The sequence below is a fragment of the Lepeophtheirus salmonis genome, chromosome 6 (assembly GCF_016086655.4).
Source record: "Lepeophtheirus salmonis chromosome 6, UVic_Lsal_1.4, whole genome shotgun sequence".
NCBI classification, from domain to species: domain Eukaryota; kingdom Metazoa; phylum Arthropoda; class Copepoda; order Siphonostomatoida; family Caligidae; genus Lepeophtheirus; species Lepeophtheirus salmonis.
The window spans coordinates 35948896-35976452 of NC_052136.2; the positions used below are offsets into that span (position 1 = coordinate 35948896).

At 31.2% G+C, this 27557-nt stretch overlaps 1 protein-coding gene across 4 annotated transcripts in view; it reads left to right on the plus strand.

Moving 5' to 3' along the window:
• ema (C-type lectin domain containing ema) overlaps nt 1–27557 on the plus strand; it is a 234140-nt gene that overhangs the window by 151890 nt on the left and 54693 nt on the right. For all 4 annotated transcript variants that reach the window (XM_040713885.2, XM_071889271.1, XM_040713886.2 and 1 more), the window contains one exon: nt 17544–17916. In XM_040713885.2, the coding sequence (XP_040569819.1) occupies nt 17544–17916 (373 nt within the window). The remainder of the gene's footprint in view (nt 1–17543; nt 17917–27557) is intronic.

The window sequence follows — 27557 nt, forward strand, 5'->3', positions numbered from 1 at the left end:
TGATGATTTCCGGAGAAGGGTCATATATTCTATATCCAAATTACAAAAGCTGTTTTTGGAGCTCAATAAGAATGGATAGTGAGTTGAGATATCAATCAAAAAGTGAGTGGTGTTTCAAAAAACAAATAACAAAATATACTAAATTTTTCAAAAAAATAAATATATATGTACATATATAGGCAGAACGAAATAAGAAATTGGCGAAATATGCATTTTCAATTATATGTTTTTTTTTCTTTGTTTTTCATGTGCCAAAAAATTTAATTTTAATGAAATATTGGATTCATGGAGAAAATAACGTTTGTAGAAACTTGTTGGGAAATTCGTTTTCAAATCAATTTGACAAATAAAAATTGATGTTTAACTTAAATATATGTCATTTTTCATTTTTTCCCCTCTTCTTTTGAATCAAACGTCAATTTTCACGTCCAAAATGTATGCATGAAATTTTAGATTATAGCAGTACAAAATATTATTTTAATTTCTGGAACATTTTTTTACAATATTTGTAAAAATGAACCAGTTATCGAATGTAAATTTTCTACATTATTCTCTCTAACATTTTTTTTTTTTTTTTTGCAAGTACGAAAATAATATTTATAAGCTTTTGTTCCTCTTTACAATGCCAATAAATATGTTTTACTACTTTTTTTGCTAATTAGTGCAAAACATTTTTTTTTGCATTTTTCTTCGCTAATTTCGATTTGGTAATTTATTAGTAGATATAAAATCTCATCTAGGCATTTTTTTTATGTTGGTATGTTATTTGAAGTTTATAATTTTTTTTTAAATACATATATATATATTGATTAGGGACCCATATTAAAATGCTTACTCACACAGAAGGGGTCTAAACATTAAGAAAAATAAAATATACCATTGTCAACGTGATTTCCTGCTCCCTTCTTGGCCTGAGCAACGTCGGGTAACCCTTCCTGATAAATTATAATGTATATTTTAAACGCTAGAATGTTTTGATTGCTTTAAATTTTCATGCATATTGTTATTTGATTCCAAAATATGGGGTTGATTTGAAATTGTACAAAAAAATGTAATTATTTTTTTAAAAAGGTTCCAAAGGTCAATTTACTCAAAAAATTTAATGTTCATTTTCCTGTTCTATAGTAGAAATGCAACAATAAATGTGAGATTTAGGCGGCGGGCAAAAATGCCTTTAATTAATGCTTTCAATCGATTGGTACAATCCTTTGAAAATCCAAAAATAGTCAATTTCCAAGCATTCCTTTCTCTCTATATCTCTCTTAAGTAATAATTATCTGTTTGACGCTGAAAGCTAATGAACAAATATTTTTTATATAATTTATGTGTGCTTTCTCTTTCAAATCTGAGAAATAAACATAAAATAACTTTCTCTTAATTCTCTGCTGCTACTTAAGATTCAAATCCTAACTCAAAGACGTCCCTAGGGTGTTGAATCATTTCAATATTAGAGCAACATTTTAATTTTTTTGTAAAAAAATTAATTAAAAAGCTTAATTTTGGCCTTTCCTTATATTTGGTTATTCTGTTTAAATTTGAAATAAAATTTAACAATTTTGTTTTAGTAAAAACTTGATCTTTAATTTTACTGTGACCCATTCAAATATTTCAAGTGGTTTTGTGGTCCATTATATTAAAAGTTCCTTCTCTAAATAATAAACATTGTAATTTACCATTAACTTTTGAGAAAATGGCTCGAGATCGATAGCTTCCCCAAAACCATTCAAGGGTTCGAGGGCTTCATGCCTACTTTGGTCTCCACTCCCTTGTTTATTTTTTAAATATATAATTCAGGGAGATACATTCCTTGAAATTATGCGATTGTGTTTTGTTTTATTACATTCTTTACAGATAGTCTGCTCGCCCTTAAAGAGCATTCTGTGAGATGAGATATTTCAAGTATGCTTTGGTATAATAATTGTATCTCAAACTCGCTTGACAAAGTCATGTTCTCTTTCTGTCTTCCTCACAGCTTCCTTAAATTTGTCTGTCTGGTCTTGCCAAGAGATTTATCCCTGATAGTATTTGTGTCAACTATGAAGGCCTCCCCCCCCGTCTGTGGTCTTTTTTGCATTAAATGTGTATTATCAGATTTGATTCTTGAGTATCACCATTAGATGATAAACCCTGCTAACATTTAACTTAACACATCTCTCCACTGTCAATAAGATTACTGTTTAGTTTCTACATCTTCTATCTGTTCTCTCCTTAAACATTCTTCAAATTTTCAGGGTGACCACGTTATTTTTTAGAAACTGGCAGTCATATTTAATACAACTAGCTATCAATGAACAAATATAAACACCATTATATTTTATTGGTATGTCAATTCAAAATCTAAATTAGTAGTTGGAGAAATGAATATCAAGTTTTATATACTGTCGAGGATAAATTATTTCTAAATTATTGACTCACAAGATATCTTCATACAGAAAAAAACCTATGTCTTTTTTTTTTAATATTCAGTACCAAAAATATATAAACACATGAATTGATAAACTATCCATAATTAATGAGATATTTTTTAATAAATCAGAAACCAATAAATTAACATTTAAAAAGAAGGTTTACATGAGACATATTATTTACTTAAGAATTTACATACCTAGAATTTGAATAATAAAATGATTTAAATAAAATTAAAATATTAAAAGAATATTTTAGTATCTAAAGTAATAGTGGATTAAAATTGAGTGTAATGCGAATTTTTCCTACGTACAACTAATATTCATGTAATTTAATGTGAGATGTTTTTCGATTAAACTTTTCCAAGTTTATTAATGGATTTACCGTCACATTTTAGCATAATTACAAATCTGGCAGAGCATGAAATTAGTAAATAAGGCATTCAAAATATAGTATAGACACTTATTTAACATACAATTTTTATATTATATAAACTAAGTGCTTAAAATAAATCGATGTAATACAATATTGTAATTTTATAGTTTAATGTCATATATTTCAATATTATTCAAAATTTTATTTAGGTAAAAGTCCCAAAACATTAACGTCCTGTCTGGCTCCGTCCTAAATTTTAAAGACGCGTCCGAATCTTACGTAAAAGCTGTCATGTAAAACAATTTTTAATTAATGATGTCCTCATAAATCCATTTTCTATCATTTTCATAAGGCCAATTTAGACTTGTATTAGTAAGTATGTTACACCATGCCGATGCACGGTGCAAAAAAACTTACAGGAGGCGTGCTTGGAAGTCTAAAGTGGAATCGATTTGACGTCAGAACTGTTTGACGTCGATAAACTTTTAATCTTTCATACAGTCTAAACACTTTTTCAATTAATTGCCTCGTTTAATTGCACTATAAAATAAATGGTGCCTCAAAATAGTCTTCTAAATCACGGATAGGGTTTTATGGATCAGATAAAAGGTATAATGGACACTAATTCATTTATTTATTAGTATCTTGTAAAGTTTCAAACAATTCGAATGATGCCAAGTATAAAAATTTCAACCCCATATTGGTATCTTCAAGCTTTATTTACTCAGCAATATGAAAGTACTTTGTCCTATTTTTTTTAATTGCATCTATTTAAAAGTAACATTTTTTGCACAATACTGTATTATGTAATTCCTGAAAATTTCATTAAATTCTCTTGATGTTTAAGAAAGTTTTGTTCTTTTATTGAAGTATCATATTGGATCACTGATTTTGCTGTAGGCTATTAAATTATCAATAGGAAAAAAATCCGATGATATTCCAAAGATAAATTAGTCATAACTTTCTTATAATTGAAGCTAGAGACATGATTTTGGTATCAAATTTTTTCTTCTAGCATTATCTATCAGATTAGAGAGGCTTAAAAGGAAACATACTGAATTTGTAATTTTGTGCAATATACATATAATTAACCCTAAACTCAGAATAATGAGAACATTTTCACTTAATTGAAAGGTATTTAAAGTTTTACTAAGGTATTTCAAATGGTTTTACTACATTACTTTAATATTAGTGAGCATGGTATGTAATTGAGAGTGTACTGTGTACAAGTTGCGATGTATGTACGAGTTGAAACTACGAGATATCATTTTATTTTGATCAAATAAAGTTACATGATTATTCTGTACTTATGAATAATATAACAATGATACATGATAATGCGCCAAATTACGCTTATCTTTTCGAAATTTGTATTAAAATAATCAAAAATTACAACATTAATGAATCGATCATCCATGGAATATTACATTATTACAATAAACACATTCCAAGTACTTTGAATCCTTCATTTAAAATGATCCATCTCATTTTTTTGTTGGAACTCGTGCAATTTACTTGTATAAAATTCTAATTTGTACACAACAGAATGCTTTAAAATTTTAGATGTTTTTGAGGGATGTGAAGTGATTTGTTGAGATGTGGGAAGGGACATATTTAAAAATGGATACAATCTTTTAAAAATATATATATTTAAAATATCAAATGTAGTTACATTAACCAACAATATAAAACAACTCTTTGTATTTTTATTTAGGAATGAAAACACTGAGTAAAAGTAATATAATGTCATTTCTTATAATCAGAAAAATAAATTAAAAATAATTTTCGGTTAAGCTGAAAGATAAAAAAAAAAGGAGAAAAGTTCTATAAAAAAAGAACGAGAGTTCCATTGTGGGATGCCTGTCAAAGTTTGACATGTCAAGCTGTCAGAAAAAAGACTAATGTTTACAAAAATTGTAAATATGTAATGTTGGTTAGAAATTTATATATGTATATAATAAATTATAAATATAATTTGGCTTTTATTTGATTATTTTTATGATGTCACCAACTTTTTGTTACTTAACTTATTACAAAATCAATTATACTGGATGGATCCGATTCATTTTAGAACATCTTTAAATGCTTATAATGAACAAACTAGATGGGGTTGAAGAAAAACCCCGATTTTTTCTTATAGAGCTACAAAAAAGTTGACTTGCCCATGTTCATAATAAAATAAGCTTCTCCACAGTGCCGAAACTTTTGGACCATGGTTCGTTCTGGCATCTTCCTGATGATATATAACTCAGAGGGGTTGAAATAAATCCATTTGTTGTTCCTGTGGTTGAATGAGCAGTTAACCATAAAATAAAATAATCATAGATAAAAATCTCCTTAACTTCATCGAGTTGATGATTTTGTTGCCTCTGATCACTCTGTTGTCTTCAGTGATGAGATGCTTGACAGCCCTGAGCTGGGAGCGATATCCTAGGTCGACCCTGATATTTTTCTTAATGATCGACTCACTCACGTACACGTTCATTGCGAAATTGGCAATGTAGGTGGCTAAATTTGTGTCGATGGACTTTTAGAGCCACGCTCTACACTGAACAGTAGGGAATTAGTTAAAATTATAACAATCTTAGACTTCCCGATTTAAAATTAAGATTTACAGACCAAAATCCAACATATATCAACTCTAAAATAGGAATTACCGAGTTAAATGCTTTCCTTATTGTTCAGGATGTTGTGAAAGAAGTTCCAAATTTACCTGTGTGTGTTAATAAATCTCCCTTTAAAAAAGCTTAATATGCATAATATGAAAACTATAAATGCTTTTTAAAGCCGCTGAGAAAGTTGTATGGACTGCTTGCTTACCCTAAACAATTTACATACAAAATTAATTGTTATAAAATACAAAAAAGTAAGTTATCTATACACTGCTTTGAGCGTTGAGAAGTAAACATATGCATATTATCAAAGGAAGGGGCGATGTATAGGGTACAACATTCATTATTATTCCAATAAATAAATAAAACATTATAAATCAAAACAGAATGAGGCACTATATTAATGAGCTTTTGGAAATAATGAAAGAATAAAAAAACTTAAATCAATTTTTTTCTTCTTTATCCCTTTACTATAATGCATATTCATGATTCTAATCATACATTATATACCTAGATAATATTTATTCACACTTCATTTGATCGTCATCATCTTATCCTCAAAAACAACTTTTCAGAAAAATTAAAAAAAATAACTTTGGAAAAGTGTTTATTAGTTGTTTTTTTTCAATATATTTTCTTGGAAAGGTCGTTTCCATTTCATTATTATAAATTACCAGTACAATATAACTCGGTTATTAAAGTGACACGATTGGAATAAAGTAGAAGTGGAACTATAAACAGGAATAACCAGACAGTATGTTACGATATCGCTCGGACATGTTTTGAAGCAATTATAACTTTTTTCCTATATTTACAATAAAACATTTGGAGATGTTTTTAATTGTCTCAAGAGCTTTCATAATACGCTTTAATTGTTATTATATGTGAATAAACATCAAAGTTATTTTAAAATGTATGAGCTACGGAAGAAAGTATATGCGTCGATGATTTATTTAAAATATAATTATGTTGACTCTGTGGGAAATTGCAGAAGCCCCAAATACATCGCCAGGAATCCAAAGGATGTGATCTCATGTATTAGATATATCGGAAAGTCATAGTATCCTCCATCAGACATGATATTGGGAGTGAGGGTCTGGGTAAATGGTAGTATCAAATTATAAAAATATTTATATCCATAATTTTTTTTTTGTACTTAACAGCCCCTACGGGGTTAGAAATTGGATGTGTACTTAAGATGGGGGTACACATCAAAAATCACTTATCCCTTCTTAATAATACAATTACGGTCAGTGGGTTTTGGACAAATGACCTTTGGGCCACGTCATCACCAAAGCCGAATCCCCTTACATCTATTTGTAGAGCGATTTAAAGAAAAAAGCCTACGCTACCTACCACCAAAATATTGTCCCAAAGTCTTAGAAAAGGGGTGTATAGATGTATTCCTCCAAATGGTGGAATATTTGAATAGTTTAACTTATAAACAATATAAATTGATGTAAAATTAGTATCAAGAAAGTATAACAGGACGTGAAAGAAGTTAACATTGTTAACTTTTGAAGAAGGAGGCATTTCATCAAGAACTCAGAGAATGAGAATTTCACTTTTGAAGTGTAGGAAGATAACTTAATGATACATTTCACCGGGTTAATTTTTGTCAGAAGAAATTTAATAACTAGATTTGGTGTCACTTGAAGCAGGATGTTCAATTCGTCTTATATGTGGATTATACTGTAGTTGTTAAACATCAAAGTGTCGCCTCGCTTACATAAAAATGTGTATTGTATTTGTTTTTTTTGTGAACGAAAGTTTGTAAGATAAAGGCATTTTCTGGGTAGTGCGGTTGATAATGACTTGATACCTTTATTAAATTTGCTTATATGGATGCAATTTAATGAAATACCCATTGATGTTGATAAATGCATATAGCCTTAATAGCTTTTTTTATATAGCTAATTCATTCTTTAAGATGATAAATTAAGTTTTATTGTGCCCCATATTGGTAATTTTACTCATTATAATTGTAATTTTATGTCTTAATCATAAATTGATAATATCATATCTCACATACATACTCATCTAATTCATTTTCTACATAAAACTTTTCAGGCATTATGATGCCATTCCTTATAGATCAAGGTTCAATCAAACATATTCTTAACTGATTTTTTTAAATCTAACATCACACACATTATACAAAAAAAAGATGCTTAATTAAAAAATAACAACTCAAGTAATAGTTTTTAGAAAGAAATAATGTTCAAAAGTCATTTATTTAGGTCAACTTCAATTATTTTAATACTCAGTGTACCATAGGAAAAAGTTGGCACTGAGTAATCTATCAAACAAAAAAACTTCTCACTTGAGGTTAACATAATTTGATTATATAAACTACAGAAGCTATTATCTAAGAGAAATGAACGTGTGCCAAATTTTAGTTTGATAAAATGTGTCATTTATTAGATATGAGTACCTAATTGAATATTGTATTTTCTCGATAAACCATAACACTCATATGTATTTGGTAAAAAGTAGATCATGACGCAGCAGTGTAAATGAAGTCGATTTGCTTCTAAAATTTGGCTCTGATGCTTATTACTACCATACAATTAAATGAGAAAAACAAGTACACAAAGGGGTCAATGTCCTACAAGAGCAGAAATCGATCTTAAGTCCGTCTTAATTTCATAGTTATTATCAATAATTTGTTTCTTTTTGTACATTTAAATGGCTCTTCTTGAATGGATAAGTATCTCTCATATGAGAGCTATGGACATCCGTCCATAAGGTGGTCTGCGCTATGTGGTTCGAGCATTTTAATTGTATTTATTTGTTGTACATTTATCCTTTTGCTCAGATGGGCCAAAAATGGTCCATGGCATTTGTAGGCTTGAACAAGTAATCAAAAATATATACTCTACGTTAGGGTTGTATAGATCTCCTTCACACACATCTTTTATTTTATTTTTCATTGTTTTTTTCTCCATATGCATTAATAGAAGCACATTAATTCAGAGTATCATTAAATTAACATGCACTACTCCTGCTAAACTTCTTTGTCTGATTGTATCTTTTAATTAAAAATACAAAAAAAAAAAAAAAAAAGGAAAGGGCTTTCTTTCTATCTCTACGAGCAAATATATCTTAGGTACATGTTTTTGTTGTTACAAAAGACCTTTTGAATAGCTATGTCGATCCATGTACAAATAAGTAACCAGTATATATTATCTTTCAAAAAGTTAACGCTCAATTTTTGTTATTGTTGTTGCCAAGCTGAACAGTTTTTTTATATCTTTTAAAGCACAATTATTTCATTTTTGAGGGGAGAGTATTCAACTACTAAGTAAACACAACTGTTTGACAGAGAGTAATACTGATGATTTGTTGGAAAGTTATAATTCATGGGCCCTGAGAAAAAGTGTTACAAGGGACATTTTGTAATCTTTTGTTTTAATGTATGAAAGAATGTTTTTATTTATCATATTTGATGTACTTCTAACATTTTTCAAATATCAACTTTCCAACAGTTTCATTTCTAAAAGCAATATGTTTGAAGTATATTAATATATTAAACCCCTTGTAATACTTTTGCTCCTGGCCCAAGAAGTGTGAGGCCCTGTTGGAGTCCGAGGCTTAATCATTAATTAATTCTTGCTGATGTGCTTGATTGAAACGGAATGGGATTTGCGTTTTGTTCTTTTCTAAAGACAATTCTTTTGACTTTTAAAAACAAATAAGAGACCGGATTTCTTAGTATAGCTTAAATTGCCCAAATAGGTCTTCTTCGACATTATGTGACATGGACAAGTCCTTAACGATGACTTCATATAATAATGAATCCACTATTCATAGTATTATTTTTTTTCTCTTTACAAACTTTCTTCAATAATCGAAAATAAAAATTATAATAAACTGATTTAACGTGGTGCATTAATATAATTTGATACCTTACTTGCTTCCTCTTTAGTATTATATTTGTCTGCATTTTTGCAATAATAATTTCCTCGAAGTGCATGTAAAATAATAGTAATTTTTTTTGTTGATGGTTTGTATTAATGAGGATTCACTGAGGGGCTTACGCATTCATTTCGCAGGCATATCTTCTTCCTTTTTATTATTATCCTTCATGGTGTTACCTTGGTAACACAAACATAGCACTTATTATTTTGTTGTCACCTGTCAATTCACTCATTCCACTTAATACTTCATGGCTATTTTATTATCTATTCATTCTTTTTGATAAGTAAAAAAAAAAAGTAATATTTACAATACTTATATTTGTTTGTTTTGGGGTTTTTTCCAAAAGGACAAAAATACAAGGTTATATAAGTTTATATTCACGATGATATTATTTCTATGAATACATTTTGGTTGTCCTATTCAAATAGGTACAAGTACATAACTACGCTTTTAATATAATATTACTTAAAAATATCGGATGAAATACTATATAGGATATTAATATCATAAAAAATATATATGTTACTCATTTTAAAAACTGTGCATAAATAATATGTCAATGCAGGTCTGTTGCTACTTAAAAGATAAATAGCAATTGTGTTGATTGACTTATTTAACTAAATACCTACTGTTTTTGGGCCTTCTTTTTGTTTCTTTTGCTAGGAAAGTTTGCATGAAGAAATTTCATTGAGTGAACCCATATTTACTCCCTTACTCAAGAAGTTAAAAATGATTGGTGTTGAAAAAACAAAGAAGGGAAAAGAAAGGTCATGACTATGTTTCATAGATTGTTTATTTATAACGTTATGTAACGGCAGCACATATTTTACTAGTAACAAATATGACAAGGAGTACATAAAATCCCTCAATTTTGTTTATTTTAAATAGCAAAACGGGTAAACATTTCAAAAAAAATATTAAGGCCCTACCCCCAAAAATAAAAAAATTATGGGGACACCTCTAATTCTGTCCTTAAAAATTAAGTCCTTATCTTAACTTGTATAAGCAACAATTAGCTTATCCTTGCACTGATTCTCATTTCATTATTCGTTAATATGGAACAAGGCTATAAATCAAGTGGCTAAATAATGATCGGTATTGGCACAAAGTAATGTTCTGAGCGACATTTTTTTTTGTCCACTAGGAACGTTAAATATTACTCTATAACTTACAAAACAGCCTAAATGAATTCACCATTTTAAATGAATAGATAAAATACAATCCCTGAAGGGAATAAGAAGTTGCATAAGGGAAAATGATATTATGACGGTATTCTGTGTGATTATAAAAAGCAACATTTGGGTTGGGAAAGGGATATGTGAAAGACAAGGAATTGACACAAGCCTTTCACCATTTTGTTTGAAAGCCTGAGGCGGAATCATGAATATATATTCTTATATTTATTAAGGTTAAAATATCAATCCCCTCTTCCTTCCTCAGACGAGAGTCCTTCTTTTTCGGAAATCGAAATAGCATCGTCCTAATGTATTGGTGAACATTTTTTTTTTTTTTTTTTGTATGACGATTAGTGTTGTGTTGATCTTTATTTAGTCGGTCCAGACCAGTCTTAGGACCGGTACTATCGTTCATTAACTGTAGGCCCTTTGATTTTATGCTAAAAATGTTGATGGGTAAATAAGAAATGAGATATCATTAAGAGCATTAGACATATTTTGCATAGTTTCCTACCTAACAAAGGTTCAAGATATAGTTTGAACCTATTTAAAGGTTACACTTGATAAAAATAAAATGGCACCTCGCTACTCAATTTTGTCCAATTTCAAAAAAAAAAACGCACACATTAATACACTATTACATAAATCTGCTAGCAACTTTGATGAGTAACTGTCTAGAGATGCTAGTTAGATGTGATCAGCTTTTATTTACGTGTGCTACCATCTTCACTTTGAGGTCGGAAACTTTTCAGAACACCCTCGTAATTTATTCTATTGTATAACAAAATACTTAAAAAAGGAGAAACACAACCCTTAATGACGTCATGAGGGATAGATTTGACCCTCATTGAATTAGTCAAAGAATACAAAGGTTATTTAAACGAATTATTATTTTTGTGTTTGCATATCTGCACGTCTGTCCAGAGTGTTGTTTTCTATCAAGTCCGTCACATCATTGTGAAAATATTTGAATCTTCATTATGCTTTTTGTATAGTAAAAATAAATAGATAAAGCAATGGCTTTTTGTTTGTTTGTTCATAAAACAAACAAATCCTTGCATTGTAGCTACTGCCTATGTAAGTGCAGTGAACTTATTTATTGTTTAAATTACAAATTATATTGATAAAATAATTTATATATTATTACATATTATGTAGTAGTAACATGCAAAATGTAATTTAAAGTGTTTTTTGAAAATATTTTTATTCTATTAAACGTACATAGCCTGTTTGAGCACAGTACGAAGAAGGAGTGCCTGGCTATACAGAGTGTCCCAGCGAAACTTGAATGCAACTTTAGAAAGTATTCATTGACTCAATAAACAATCTACCGATTTTTTTTAGAAGTATCAATTAGTAGAGTAATAGAGTGTTAAAAGTGTGTAAAAGAGTGGTGTGAAGACAACGTGGCAAATGTATGTCTTCCGTAAGACTAATGGGGAGAACGAGTGGGACAAAATTTCGGAAAATACGCGAAAAATACCTGCAAGGCCTTCTAGTCTAGGATCAAGGCCAATGTGTAGGCCGAAGCTGCCCAATTTGAGATGTAATTGTTTATATAAAGTTTCATTGTCTTATAACTAATACTTTTTGAGAATTTTGATGAAGTTGAGCAGAAGAAAAATATTGAACAATTCGCAGGGACACACTGTACCGCACGGGATTGTATTGAATTATTGTAAATAGCCTTCCTTGAGTCCCAAGTCTGCTGCTCAATGGCCTTCTAGTGCAATCTTTCGTGGTAGAGTGCTCCTATCTCAATCCACTTCTAGTATTGTGTGCTCATGTTGCCGACTAGGACAATGATCTTCATAGCAATCAACAGCTCCTTATGTGCGACATAATTTTTTATAAGAAAATTGTAAAAAACAAAGGACTCTTAATCTCTGAAAAGTTGTATAAATGGGATGAATAAATAATATTGGTTGCCCCGTATTTCGATTCTATGATATCTGCTCTTACAATGTTTTAGTTTTTATTCATTTTTTTATTTAATTAAAATGAATTAATTTATTTTTATATTATTTGTTAAGGGATTCATAACTTTTTTTTTTTACAAAAAAAAAAAGAGTTTACAGTTTCTGCAATACAAACATATACAAGGCCCTAATAGTAAGTGCGTTATTCTTTTTTTCCATATTTACTCATACACATCTCTACAAAATAGTGATGTAACATAGCGTTACCTTGCTAACACGAAAATGCCTTTGGTATTTTGGTGTCAGATGTCGATTCCCTCGTCTTTCTTGATACGTCCAGGCTAAGGAAAAGAAAAATCATTCTTGAGATTACCAATTCCAAAAAAACGAGGCTGATTATAAATTTGTTCCTTTTAAAATATAAACAATGATGATATCCTATTCATTGTTAAAATTCTGGATAATGATAGTCTAGGATTATTAATTGAGAAATACATAGAAGTTGGTATGATTGACTTTGTGGCAAACTACCAGATGATTTCGGCCCTTTTTCCTGTTTCTTTTTTGAGAAAAGATTGCGTGGTACAATATAGGTAACGATGTGGTAAATCCTTGGCGGGAATTTATATGTATTGTCCTTGATATGAAGAGTTCAAATTTGAAAATGTTTTAATCATTCTAACCTAGTTATTTATGCACTTTAAAATGATGCATATCTATTTTATCAAGCTGTCTATTTTGTTTCTAAATATCTAATAGAAGAAAAGAAATATCCCTATCCAATGATAATAATAAATGATTAATAACAAAAATTTTGTTTGGAAATATGATGTAAATATTGAAATTATATTTGAATCAATTTAAGAGTTTTAACTTTTTCTTTCAAGAAATCTTTCTTATAATTTATTTAATTTTAGAAGGTTATAGAGATCTTGCTTGGAGTCATTCTTTGACATCTCTTTCCTGCTGGCCTTTTGAATTGTTATTGTTCCATATTTATTTTCCTATAAGAAATACTGTGAATCAGCAGCAGTGACCATTTTAAAAACTCTCACACAAATTTTTGTGTGGCATGGACATTTCAACACTTTCATTGGTGTTGGGATAGAGTTTTTTAATTTGGGAGTTGTTAAAAAGTAGTTAAGATGTGGCTTTGACACTCCTTCTAACCAGTTAGTATGGTCAATGGTGCTAGAAGCATCACTGTTTATACAGGCGTTTTTCGGAGGCTGACAGATAGGCTATTCGGTTTTCCTTTTGGTCAACTCTCTCCCTTGATAGCTAGAATTCGTTCTACTCCTATGGTTATTTTCTTCTGGGCATCAGAGCAAACTAGAGCTTATAGGATCTTTTTACTGTGAGCATACCAAGCAGATCTTTTCACTCTTGGTCTCACGAGTTCATGCACCTATTTTGTCTGGGACTTGAGACTATTAAGTTCAAATATGACGTGCCTTGGCTTTAATTCTATCAAACAGTACTTCATCCTGTTATTCAACAAAGATTGATAATACACACAAACTTAGCTATGAATATCAGATTTTTATATTTTCTCCCTTCAGTCCATGCTTTGATACCCAGAGTCTTAAAAGTCTGTTAGCAGTGGTTAAATGATCCCATCTCCAAAAAAACCATCCTTCCAGGTAAAACTTCTTCCCTGATAGCACACACTATCATATAACCGTAGTTTTAATCTGTAGACATATATTGAACAACCTTATCACAAAGTTTGACTAGTGGTGGGCCAATAGAGATTCGGGGAATGTTTGAATGGATATCCAAACCTGTAACCCAGTCTACCAGTTTTCCTATTGGTCCAGATAATCTATTATCAGAGAGGGTTGGGCCATCAAGCTCAAGAATTAGACGGCGTAATGGAAATTCATTAGTATGCAGACTACACAGCAACCAGACCAGTTTTCTCCCAAACTTCATTTCAAGTTTATGCATAACTTTAGTATTTACACCAGTGCTCACATTTGTTGAGTTCCCTCCAATCGCCATGACTATTTTATCCCAACCCCTCTCTATAACCATTTAAATATAAACTTTGCAATTAGAGTAACGTGTGAGTCTTCCTTATTTGGTTTCTCTGGTATAAAGTGGAATAAGTAATTAGTCCCAGGGTCAATCATCAAATGCCAATTCACTACCCATTGCTTCCATCACGACATTAGTCAGGTTGATTATTGCATCAAAGAAAATACAGGTGATTGGCTCCTCCTCTCTACACCTCTTCTCAAACTCGTATTTAATCTCTTTCGTCAACTTCTCCAGCACTCTTTTAATCTTATTTTTGTCAATGATTTACGTTAACGTTTTATTAAGTTAATTTAGGACTCTATTATTATTTGTGTTAACTAATATAAAGTTGAAATAAATTATATAGAAATAGTTTTTGGTTATGGGCGTATAAAGTATTTAAAAGTTAAGTTAAACTTATAATTGGACTCAATTATTACTTTTACATCTACACTAAGTATAGCATCATCAAATCGTAAACTTACTTAACTTAACGTTAAGTTATGATTAAAATATTTCCATATTAGATTTCTTTACATCAAGGGCAATACAAATGCATTCTTTTAATATGAATATCTATAAATTACATAAAGAAAACCAGCATTGGAAATATATAGAACAAAAAGAATTTTCTCTAATTTTCAAAATGAAATTAACGTTGTTTTTGAAAATTGCATTTTTGAAATCTACGTGAAAAAACACAGTTAAAACTCTACCTGTCTGTGATTTTCGAAAATATGAAAGGTACGATCCAGTCTAGTGTATAAGTAGAGCAAATTTCTTAATGTATTTAATAAATATTATACTCGAGTTTTGCAACATATATTGTTTGTTTTTGGATGTTAGACTGGGTCAAATGAGAAGTCCCATGCCTAACATATAGATGGTGCTACTAGATTGTTTTTAAACATGTTTTTTAGTTAGCCTTAACCCTCAAAAGATGCATTTAAACCTTTGCCAGCTGTCGAATCATTAATTTCTGAATTATAGCATTTTGAGTGAAGCAACTTTTGTTATAATGAAAAAATGGATAAAGAGGAATTTGGTGTGTTAATAAAATATTGCTTTTTGAGGGGAAAAAATACAGTTGAAGCAAAAACTTGGTTTGATGCCGAGTTTCTGGACACTTCCCCAGGAAAATCAACCATCAAGAATTGATATGCTATGTTTAGACGTGGTGAAATGAGCACCGAAGACGGTGAACGCAGTGGACGCCCAAAAGGGGTTGTTCCGACGAAAACAAGAAAAAAATCCACAAAATGATTTTGAATGACTGTAAGTTGAAATTGAATGAAATGGCAGACACTCTAAAGATATCAACTGAACGTCTACATCATATGATTAACGATTATTTGTCTATGAGAAAGCTCTGTGTAAAGTGGGTGCCGCGCGAGCTCACTTTGACACACAAACAACGACGAGTTGATGATTCGGAGCAATGTTTGAAGATGATCAAGCGTAATAAACCCGAGTTTTTGCGTCGATATGTGGTAATGAATGAAACATGGCTCCCCCATTTTATTCCGAAGTCCAATCGACAGTCATGCGAGTGGACTGCACACGATAAACCCGCTTCAAAGCGTGGGAAAATGTCTGTATTACGTGTACGTCTGTATTTTGGAATGCACATGGAATAATTTTCATTGACTACCTTGAAAAAGGAAGGTTCATAAGCTGTGACTATTACATAGTGTTATTGGATCGTTTGAAAGGTGAAATTGCCAAAAAATGGCCGCATTTGAAGAAAAAGAAAGTGCTGCTTCACCAAGACAATTTACCTTGTCAACGATGGCAAAAATCGATTAATTGGGCTTCAAATTGCTTCCTCTTTCACCGTTTTCTCCAGATCTGGCCCCAGCAACTATTTTCTGTTCCCAAATCTCAAGAGAATGCTCGCTGGGAAGAAATTTTCGTCGAATGAAGAGGTGATTGCCGAAATTTTATTTGTTTGGGCAACAATTCCGAGTCTCTTCGTTTTTTTTTTTTTTTTTTTTCAGGCATACTTTTTTTTATATTTATACTTAATTTTTAAGTAATAATCAAAGTATATATGCACAAATTTTAAGAATTGTAATTTTATTTTTTATCTAAAAAAGTATTATATTTATAGAAAGTGGTGTTTAATTTTTTTTTAATGAAAACTTTCGTTCAAATTTGGGTTAAGACTTTTCTTAATATCAGCCGACTGTTACATAATTTTGAGGGAGAAAATGAATTATTGCTATAATGAGGAAAACTTTATATATTTTAAAATAACATTAGTGTAAGGAAAATATTATAGTTATATTTAAATATATAAGTATTATAATTTTTTTAAATCCTCTTTTTGTGAACATTCTTTTTATAAAGCGGTTAGTGAACTGTGTAATGAGGAATTATAATAATTATGTCATTTAAATTTTGTATATTTTTTTTAGATATTCCATCTATTTTTTTTTTTTTTTTTGTAAATATTAATTAAAATCCTTACAAAATACCTGTATGAATATAAGACATCGAGAAAAAATAAATCCTTATTTAAAAAAAACCAAAAACCTTAATATCATGAGTTATGAGTTGGATGGTCGAGATGCAAGTCATCGAAATATAAAGTAATTTGAAGTCCAAGTCAAGACACAAGTCGTCGAAAATATTGGTTCAAGCCCGAGTCGAGTAGAATATGGAAACAATATTGAAAAAAAAATATCAAGAAAGGAGAAAATCCCACCTTGTTTTTTGTTTTACTTCATCATTCATAAAGCCCAATATTTCATATACATATTTGAGTCAATTATGTACAATGTATCCAAATTTGTGGGATGTGTTAAGATACTCAAGAACGTTAGCTTTATTTGATTTAAGAGACTTATAATTGTCCCGATATTGCCATTTTAAATATACTCTGTTCATTTATTCTTCTTTCATGAGGAATATCAATTTTGTTATTCTTTAAGCTCAGGTTGCGACACACCCAAAAGGTTTATAATTTGTTGATAGGAATGAGTGATAATTCTTCATAAAGTACATTATTAATCCAGACTCACTTTTTGGAAAAATCATTTCTAGCTCACTTTTGAGTTGACATTCATTAATATAAAAGGTACATCAAAATAATTAATCTGTTTCATTTACAGGGGCTTCCCTCTACCAAACCCAGATTCGTGGCTCCCACAAAAACCCTTGAGAAATCTCTCAAAGAGAAAATAAATGAGGATAGCTCTTCCCTGCTCGACTCAGCATCTCGCCTCTCCTCTCCTTCTCGATTAACTGAAGAAGACTCCTCTTCACAAATGGAAGAACTCTGGGACTCACATTCTCTTCCTTCTCGTGGGCTCACAGATGATGAAAAAATGGCTGCCATGGACACTGAGTCCTCTAAAAGTGAGGAGTTCTCTACTGTTGGAAGACCCTTTTTAAAGGCTATTTTTGAGGCTTTGAACGTGAGGGAAAATGATTATCTGTGTCTCTATTCTCTTACACTTCTTTATGGAATAATTAAGAATGAAGGTAAGTTCAAACTTTTAGTGTCATTTGCTAAGAAATAGAGATATGCTCAGTCTAAGAAGCTTTAACAAAGTAATTTCGTAATGTGTGTAATAGCGTTGTTCAATATTACGTTAGTACAGAGATACCGAGACACTGATACATAAAAAATTGTACTATACTTCATTTGTATTGGAACCATCTATATGTGTAAATAGTTTGCCCTTTGTAATTGTTGCGTCAATTTGCATTCAATTTCCGACAAAGAACATTAAAAAAAAATCCAAAATCATGATTATGAGTTTTTCAGAAAACTACAAAAGACTCACCCTGTTTTTTATATTATCCTATATTCCCTCAAATATGGACTTTCATCTCAGGTGAAGCCTTTTTTAGAAAATGCAGATTTTTTTAAATAGTATAAACATTATAGTTTAAAATTAGATCTCCAGGGTTGACAAATTCATTCGTTCTTCTACTTTTTTTTTCTCTTTGTATGTCTCCGATCAAAAAAAAATAAAGTGTTCATTTAACAATATTAATTGTAAAATAAAAGATGAAAAGAATTAACAAAACAAAAAAAAAAAAAATGAAAGAATTCACACAAATATTAAGAAAGCGTTAAAAGTTATAATAAAATTTACAGCAATAAAAATTTCCACAGTTATAGCTTATCTGAGAGACGAGAATGCTTTCTAAAACTATTCACAATATGTTTTAAATTTTTCCGGTGACGTTCTAATTCAAGGGTACGAACCTCATTATGTCAAACGCAAAGTCCCATAACTTTCCATAGACTATTGGTATTTGGATATTAAAATCAACATATCTTACTGTGGCATCTATTAAAAGAGTTTTTGTGGTATATATACCTTGGATTTTAAAAGTCCATAATACAGTGCCTTAGTTTTTGGAAGCGAATTCCTTGTCACGAAATAATCCAAAAAGAATAATGGCCACTAGATAACTTGACTTTGTATTTATGAGTCCCTTCCTATTTATGGATACAAATAGTCCCAATTATTTCCAGACTGGGGCATTAAAAATGCTGATTTTTTTCGGCGAAAATGCACTAGACCCTTTTAGAATGCCAGAAAGAACTCTTTACTCAAATAAAAATTCGGTAGATGCAACCATGATGTAACCATAATTTTCCCATTACATTTTTTGATTCCCCTACTATTTGCAACCCCTTGAAAGACCACTTCCCAAAAATTGCTCTTAGTGTGTTTGAAAGTGTGAAATACATTCTGAATAGGATCGCTGGTAGTTGAATTTTTTTGAATAATTATTGAAAAGTACTTAAATAATAGTATGCATATGGGTACCGGAACCCGTACGGGAATACCGGGCCGTGCAAAATTATTTACCAATGATGTAAATATACTTTTTAAGAGGTTTTGTGGCGCCTAATCAGATTGTTTTGTATTATTACTGTTAATATAAACAAAAATCCTTCCTGTGAGAGCGTAACAACTTCCAAACGTGAGACCATGTCCAATCAGGAAACAAAGAGGATCGACATTGCAGCCTTCCTCCGAGCGGGAGTGCTTCATAACAACATTAAGGAACAGGTTGGGGCCTCGTTGAAGACAATTTACAACGTTTCCAAGCCCTTGGAGGCTGGGGTGATCTCAAGCATTCCCCTGGTGCTGGCAGGAAGCCCACTGTCTCAACAAGGCAAGTAAAGGCAGTGTTCAGGAGGACTCCCAACAGGTCCACTGCCGACATGGCCGGAAAGATGGGAACGTCGAGATCAACTGTTTCAAGGGTATTGAAAAGGGCTGGACGAAAGTCCCTGAGGCGTACTGAACGACCTCTGCTAACTGAACGTTAGCGAGAAGTCAAACTTGAGCGTGCCAAGAAAATCTTGAATGATATCAAGAGCTCATCTGGACGCATCATCATTTTTTCAGATGAGAAAACTTTTACGGTCGATCCTGTTTTCAACAGGCAAAATGACCGTGTTGTGAGCTTTGAAGATGTTTGGAGATCCAATGGGAAGGCCATGAAGCCGGTATGGTTCCCCACTGGCTCAGATTAACAGCGTAGGGTTATGTGAAGATTCTGGCGTCCAAGGTCCTTCCGTGTATCAAATCCATAGTCGGCAACTCTCCTTGGGTTTTTCAACAAGATGGAGAACCCGCCCACGCTTCCAAGAAAGCTCAGGAGTGGCTCAAGGACAACATGAACTTTTGGCCTAAGGACTGCTGGCCCCCTCAGAGCCCAGATCTGAACCCACTAGACTTCTCTATCTAGGCGCACGTGGAGACCAAGGCCTGCAAAAAACGACACAAGAACATAAACGCCTTAAAGGCTGCTGTCAACAAGGCCTGGTCCTCCATGGACGCTGATTACATCCAGCAAGTCTGTGGCAGCTTCAGACGTCGCCTGACCAGTGTCATTGAGTCAAATGGTGGCTACATTGATTAAATTTGATCACAAACTATTTTATTATTCTAAAAATGTATGAATAAATTGTTTCTCAAGTCATTTGAAATGTCATTATTATCCGCGATTTGTTCTGAACAAAAATCGGTAAATAATTCTGCACGGCCCGGTATTGGTATTTTGACTTCACTATTTTAGTTGGGGAACACAATGATTATTTCTTTCAAATATCCACACCATATGTAGTTTAAGGTGCTACTTAGAGGCTTTTGTTTACCTTCGGTTTTTTTCTAAAAATCTACTTTGGTACAATTTGAAGACTTTTAGTGCCATTTTTTATATTTTCCTATAAGTAAGTGTAGGCAAAGAATTAAAGGGATTTAGATTTTATCATTTTAAGCCCAAAAATATTTATCTCCTCGAACATACATTTATGTACATAATATAATCCTTTTAAAAAAACTAAATTGAAACCATGGATCCAGAAGATAAGATATATTTTAAACTTAATAAAAAATTATATATATGTACATAGTTACATACATAAATATGTATGTAACTAAAGATATGGCATTAGGCTGCCTCGTCTTTGGCTTAATATTTGTATCATCCTGCATAAAGAACTTTTGTATTGGGTTAGAATCAAAAAACTGACTGCCTATCTTTGAGGTATCTTACACGTCATTTTAGTTTTCTGCATCAAAATTGGACATTTCTAGGCCTCGTGTACCGTTGTCCCAAATATGAGACAATGCATCAATAATGTACTTTTTATATCTTTTCGTACTCGGTGTATCAGTATCAAACTTTATCCATCTTGTCTTCAGAATTTTGGGGGATCCAAGAGGTGCTCAATTATAAGCAGTCCCGATATTCTGCTCAAGGTCAATTTCCCAGGAAAGGACAGACCCTAATGCCTACATATGTAGCCATTTAGATGAGTATTCAAGGTATCCCTGCTTTATCAAACGTAAAATTTAAATATATAATACCGTTATGGCCAATTTAAAAAGAAAGAAACTGAAAATCAACATGGCAACCCTGACAATTTGAAGAAAGTTTTGTAGGAGATCAACTTTGCTATAATGACGTTTCATTATAACGAGGGGGAGAAGGGAATTAAATTAGCTCCGAGCATCTATGAGATGAAGGAAATAACTACAACTGAACTGGACGAGACTGCAGTGTTCATTCCTAAATAGGGACCGACGCAAAACTACTTACACTAGTAAATATTCATCCAATTCTCAGCGTTGATCTTCATTTTTAATTGCTTTATACTTAGATGTTCTTTCTTCCAAAATGTTAAGAGCTTTTGTAAATATAAGACACTGTTCAGGCTGCAACTATTAAAAGTAACGTGTATAAAGGAATGAGTCCGTTGTCGATCCTCAATTCTACCCCGAGTCTAACAAGAACTTACAATTATAACTCTGCAACAAATCCTCAAGGTTACTCTCCTGATTGTAACCCAGCAGAAAATGTCTTATTGCAGAGAAAAACATGAAACCAAAAACGGGACAGTCTAATATCATAAACATATGTATGAATTATTCATAAATACATATTTAAAAAAAAGTCTTAGTGGGGGATTGAATAAAATACTAAAAAAAAATGGGAAAGGCAAAGTACAACTATTTTAGCTTAAAAGGATTGTAAACGCTGTCATTATTTACAATCTCTGTATTACAATAAATTATTATATATATTATACATCCACATATTATAATATGAGTTTCCATTACGCCTTGAGATTATTTTACCCTCTTATTCTTGTCTAAGTTTTTGTGTTGTATTCTCTCTCACACACACACAATTTTAAATACATACTGTATATTTTACCTATATACAGACCCGCGCAGATAAATTTGTACCAAGTTATTGGTCGTATAAAGCAACAACAGTGATATGACCAAGTAGTTTTTTATTTTATTTGGAGAGGTTCTGTAGGATGTATTTATAACTTTCCGAGAAGTAGCAAAATAATATCTCACTTCAAGAGGATGGTGCACCAAAAAAGATCCACCATGATCAAACTGCATTGGGCAGGACTCTCTACCCCTGACATAACCATACTCCTGATGTACTAAAAAAGAACCGTCTTCACCATCATCAAGAGGTATCAAGACACGAGTATGTCCCACAGGTCCAATCACATTCCTAAGAGAAAGAGATTCTCCCAGGTTCCTGTCTGGGCTCAATAGGTCTATCATAGCTCCCCCAGGCAACTTTGTGCACCGCAGTACTATCTTTTACAATACATCTTTCAGCAGGACTTCGCCCCTGCCCAATTGCCAAGATTGCGTTGAATTACTTGAAGGACAATGCGCCTCATTCTTTGGAATTCAAGACCTCCTGATCTTAATCCTTGTGATTATTATCAGTAGGTAAAGTTTGAGGGGGATGCCTGTATAACCTACTATAACTCTGTAGAAGCCCTTAAGTCGTCCATGAGGTCTATGGCTAGCTCCATAGACTGCTTCAAAAACACATATTCTGTACTTTTTTGCAGATATAGAACAATATTTGTGAATTAAGGGCAAACTTGTACTAAGCAGTAAGGCAAGGGAAACTGAAAAAGTGATTGTTTAGCGGATGTGACCTCTTTAAAAAAATCCAATTTTTTTTTATTTGTGGAAAAAAAAATTCAAAAAATCCGCAGTCACTCACAAAAAATTAAATTTTTTGGAAAAAAAAAATCAAAAATCCATAGTTATTCACAGAAAATTAAATTTTTGATAGAATATTTGAAAAAAATTTCAAAGATTAAATTTTCCAAGAAAAAGATAAATTGCTTAGCCCTCCAGCCCACCCCTACGGACGCGCCTGTGATAAGTAAGACATGGAATCGTTTCAAGCTATTAGAGTTATTTTGCCACTCTGCTTTAAAGCTTTAATATTTTTGTGATGAACATAACAGTTTTACTCTCTTTGGACTCTACAAAAGCCTCATCCTTAGTCATTTTTTGATCATGGGTGTGTGAATGAGTGAACATATTTGAAATTCATGTTCTTGGGTTTTATTCAAATGTCAACCAGCTTGTCACCTCGTTCCTTAGAGTTTCTTTAGTCTTACCTATATATATATATTCTCAATCCTCATTGTATCAGTATGAATGATAGTGATTTTGGTTTTTTTAGACCCTGCAGATTCCATGAGCCAATCCCACCCGCAACAAAGAAATTATTAAATAGGAAAGGATGAACAAGCTATAATCGATGTATTCACCCCATCAGTTGTATAGAATACATTGTATAAACTTTAAACCGAGAGATTATTCATTTAATATGTGTTCAACGTTTAATTAAATGAAGCTTATATTATTAAATAATTAGATTAAATTTCCGGTAGGCTTATAAGCCCGACAATTCGTGGATTATAAACCTTATACCTACATATATATTATGTGCTTTATTTAATTATAATAATGGCAGTTTCCAGACAGTTTAGATTGATTTATTATCTCCTAACTTTGTTTTGAAGCTTACCTCCATTTCATTTTATCGATTCAATTTATGCAATGTGATACATATCTAATATTTATGAAGGTATTATTTGTTTGTTGAAGGTTATAATATGTAATTAATGAAAATTCAAATGAATTCAATTATTAAACATTTTGATTAATTATATGAAGCATGTAGATTAGACTGTTCCGTTTTCAGAGCAATATTTTTTCCCACCTGGACAAACACTTTTCAGTCAAAGAGAAATGCTTTGAGGCCACTCCGGCCATTTTAATTTTTTTAATTGGATTATGGGTCTAAATTGACCATTTATAATAATGATTGGTGTTTTTTTGAAAAATTAATATCTTAGAAATGAAATAAAACCTCCATAAAAAATCTTGAATTTGAATTCCTTTGAATCATTTAAATATTTCCACTCCGACGATTTTTATTTTTTTAATTGGATTTTTGGGTTTAAATTGACCATTTTCATGAAAATTTTACCGTCCCAAAAATGATACTATGAGTTGGGTTTTTTTTAACTTTTGAGGGTGGATTACCATATCTATCGTACGTGTAAATGTCTAAGTATATATGCATATATATCACGGTGTTTTCTCGCTAGCGCAAAAATACCCTATGTAATACGCTGTCAAAGTATAAAAACAAAGTAATAATCTATTTTATACATATGCTCCGTTTCCAAATGGACAGGAATACAAGTTTTTGCTGATCCCTCGTCATATATATATATAATAATATATAGGTATATTGACCTTCTTATTGTTGCTATGAAGACATGTCGCTATCATATATTAATAATAGTTAAAAAAATTATGAGAAACAAAGTATTGCATAATATACTATGTAGATTGTAACATTGTCAATATAAGTAATTCATTTTGAAAATTGTGGTGAAATAATATGACAATGTTAGTCAAGGAGGATTTAAGATATAGCAGTTGGTATGATTGACTTATTTCGCTAACTACCATATAATTTTGGGACTTTGTTTTGTTTATTTTTGGAGGAAAGGTTGCGTGATTTATACTACTGGTGGTATATGGCATCTTCTTTATTAATAAAACAAACTTGCACTCCTGTGTATTTATTATAATATAAACTCTTCCTTCTTCCAATCTAAAAGGATGTTCCATGAACGGAATTAGAACATTTCATTATGTGACTATGAGTTACATTTTGAGTATTCAGTGAGATGATACAATTTGACTGAACTGAAGGAGACATCTGTTCTTTCGAATAAAATCTTGCTCAGTGCTCTAAAAAACTATTTAAAAAGTCACATTGATTCAAGTGTCATCTAGCAAGTAAAAAATAATGTATGTATATCTGAATAGAAATAACCGAGTATGTAGTGATCCCTGATGTATCTTATGTGTTTTTTAGCTGGCCTGTTAATTTGTATTTGGTAGTATAAAGAAGGAATTTTATTTTCCGTAGCAGTTGTCATGGTTATTTCATTCCTGAGTAGTGAACATCCTTTCATAAATAGATTCAATTATATTCAAAACTTGATTGAACGTTCGTGTGTGCTCATAAAAGACGGAGCGTAACCCTGAGGATTTGTTGCGGAGATATAATTGTAAGTCCTTGGAGGACTCAGAGTAGAATTTGGGATTGACATCGGAGTAATACTAACAAATGACCTATTTTATATCCTTTTTTCCTTCCTCTCTTGTCACAGCTGATTGTAGCTGATGTAATCAAGCCTCATGAGCAGTATTATTTCTCTCCTCCAAAACATTTTTCAAATTCTTAGGATTATCAAGTTGATTTTCGGTTTTTGTTTTTTTTTACATGCCCATTCAATACTGGATTTTCACCTTTGTCAATACAGTATAAAGAAAAAAAAGGGGGAATAAAATCTTGCAGGCGTTTAGTTCAACTCATATTAAAGAAGAAAAAAAGGAAAGTACTTTATATAAAACTTAAAAAAATAATGTGACTTACGATGAAGATATTCAACTAGCTCATCAGATCATATTCATTCTTTTTTCGGAAGCTGTTATTATTATGTATTTATTTTTCTTAAGAGGAGATTGTCTATGTATGTATTGAGCTACGTGTGAGTTTGATCACAAAGAATGGAGAGTAACTCGAAGGATTTCTTGAAGAGTTATTTTCCTTATTATTAAAGCAAAATTTGTATATACGTCGACGCCGAATAAATTCGGACAATGTTGGGTACTACTGCTAATCAAAACTGTTGAAATAAAACCCACTTACTCTGTAGATATTAGGTAGTATTTAAGTTTTATTCGAAATTAATGAGACTGTAATAATGTATGTATGTGCATAATGTTTATGTATGTAAATACATACTTCATAAAAACATATGTTTAGTCGTTATTTTCATTTAATGCTCTCGTTATTTTAATTATCATATGTATATCAACCTAATACTATGTTGTATACTTCTTTATGCAAATTACATAATTTATTTAAGGACTATATTATTTTGCTTGCATTTATTATGACTTGAAATTTATTTAAAATATCTACTCACAAAAAAGAGTTTTATTGATTTCAGTTAAATTAATGCCTCAGATCAGTCATGTTAATTTTTCATATTTCCTTGAATTTCTAAGGGATTCATTATAACACTTTGATATTCATATACATCCCTATATAGAAGGTTTTTTTTATAAACGTTCCCAATTATCATTGGCCTCATCCAATCCCCTTTTTTGAAAAAATCAAGTATTTAATATTTCACTTTTGAAATTGTTTTCCAAAAAAATTAATTTTCTTTATAAAAAGCTATAGATTTTTGAAGTTTTTTTCGAAAAAATGTAATATTTGAAAGTTCATTTTGAAACTTTTTTCAATAAAAAATATTTTTTTCGTTGAGAGCTGTAGACTTATGAAATTTTTTCCAAAAAAAAAAATCAATATTTAAAATTTTATTTTTGAATTTTTTTTCTAAAAAGCAACTTTTTCTGTAAGGCTATATTTTTGAAGTTTCTTTTCTAAAAAATTCAATATTTGAAAGTTTCTTTTGAAACTTTTTTCAACTAAAAATTATTTTTTGGTTGAGAGCTGTGGATTTTGGAAGTTTTTTTTTTTTCTATTCAATATTTGAAACTTTTTTCAATTAAAAATAATATTTTTGTTGAGAGCTGTGGATTTTGGAAGTGTTTATCAAAAAATTTTATATTTGAAGTTTAATTTTAATGTGAATAGTCATTTTAAATTTTTCCAAAATATATCCCCCCCCCCCCCCCCCCAAAAAAAAAAAAAATATATATATAAATATATTTTACGTACATTGTGGAAAATCGGGCATTTTGCAGTATGCCCGCTCTAACGTACAATCTATAAAATTTCCAATAGATTTGGTCAAATCAGTTTTATTTACATTGTCAGATAAAATCCTTTTGGAAAATTGGATTTTTATACAATTCACCTCAATAAATTTGTCTGCCTGCGTCCCGTGAAGACATAAACCGCTCATCATTTACATCGATAGTGTCAAGGAATCCCCATAGATATTAGAAAGTGCCAATAGTAGGGAGTTTGCTAATAGAATAATTATAGATGCTGGGATAGATGTTACGATGTGGCCAGACTGTAAACTTGTGTAGGGAAAGCTCCGTCACTCACAATCTCAAGAATCCGTTGAAAGAGCCAATCGAGACATCCAGGACATTGTTATGATGTGACAGCGTGACAATATGACAAATAAATGGGCTGACGGATTGTGGTTCGTGCAATATGTAAAGAATCGCTGCTTTCACTCCGGTATTGGGCAAACTCCATACGAAGCCATGTATGACCATCCAATACAGGTCGAACTTGAGGGA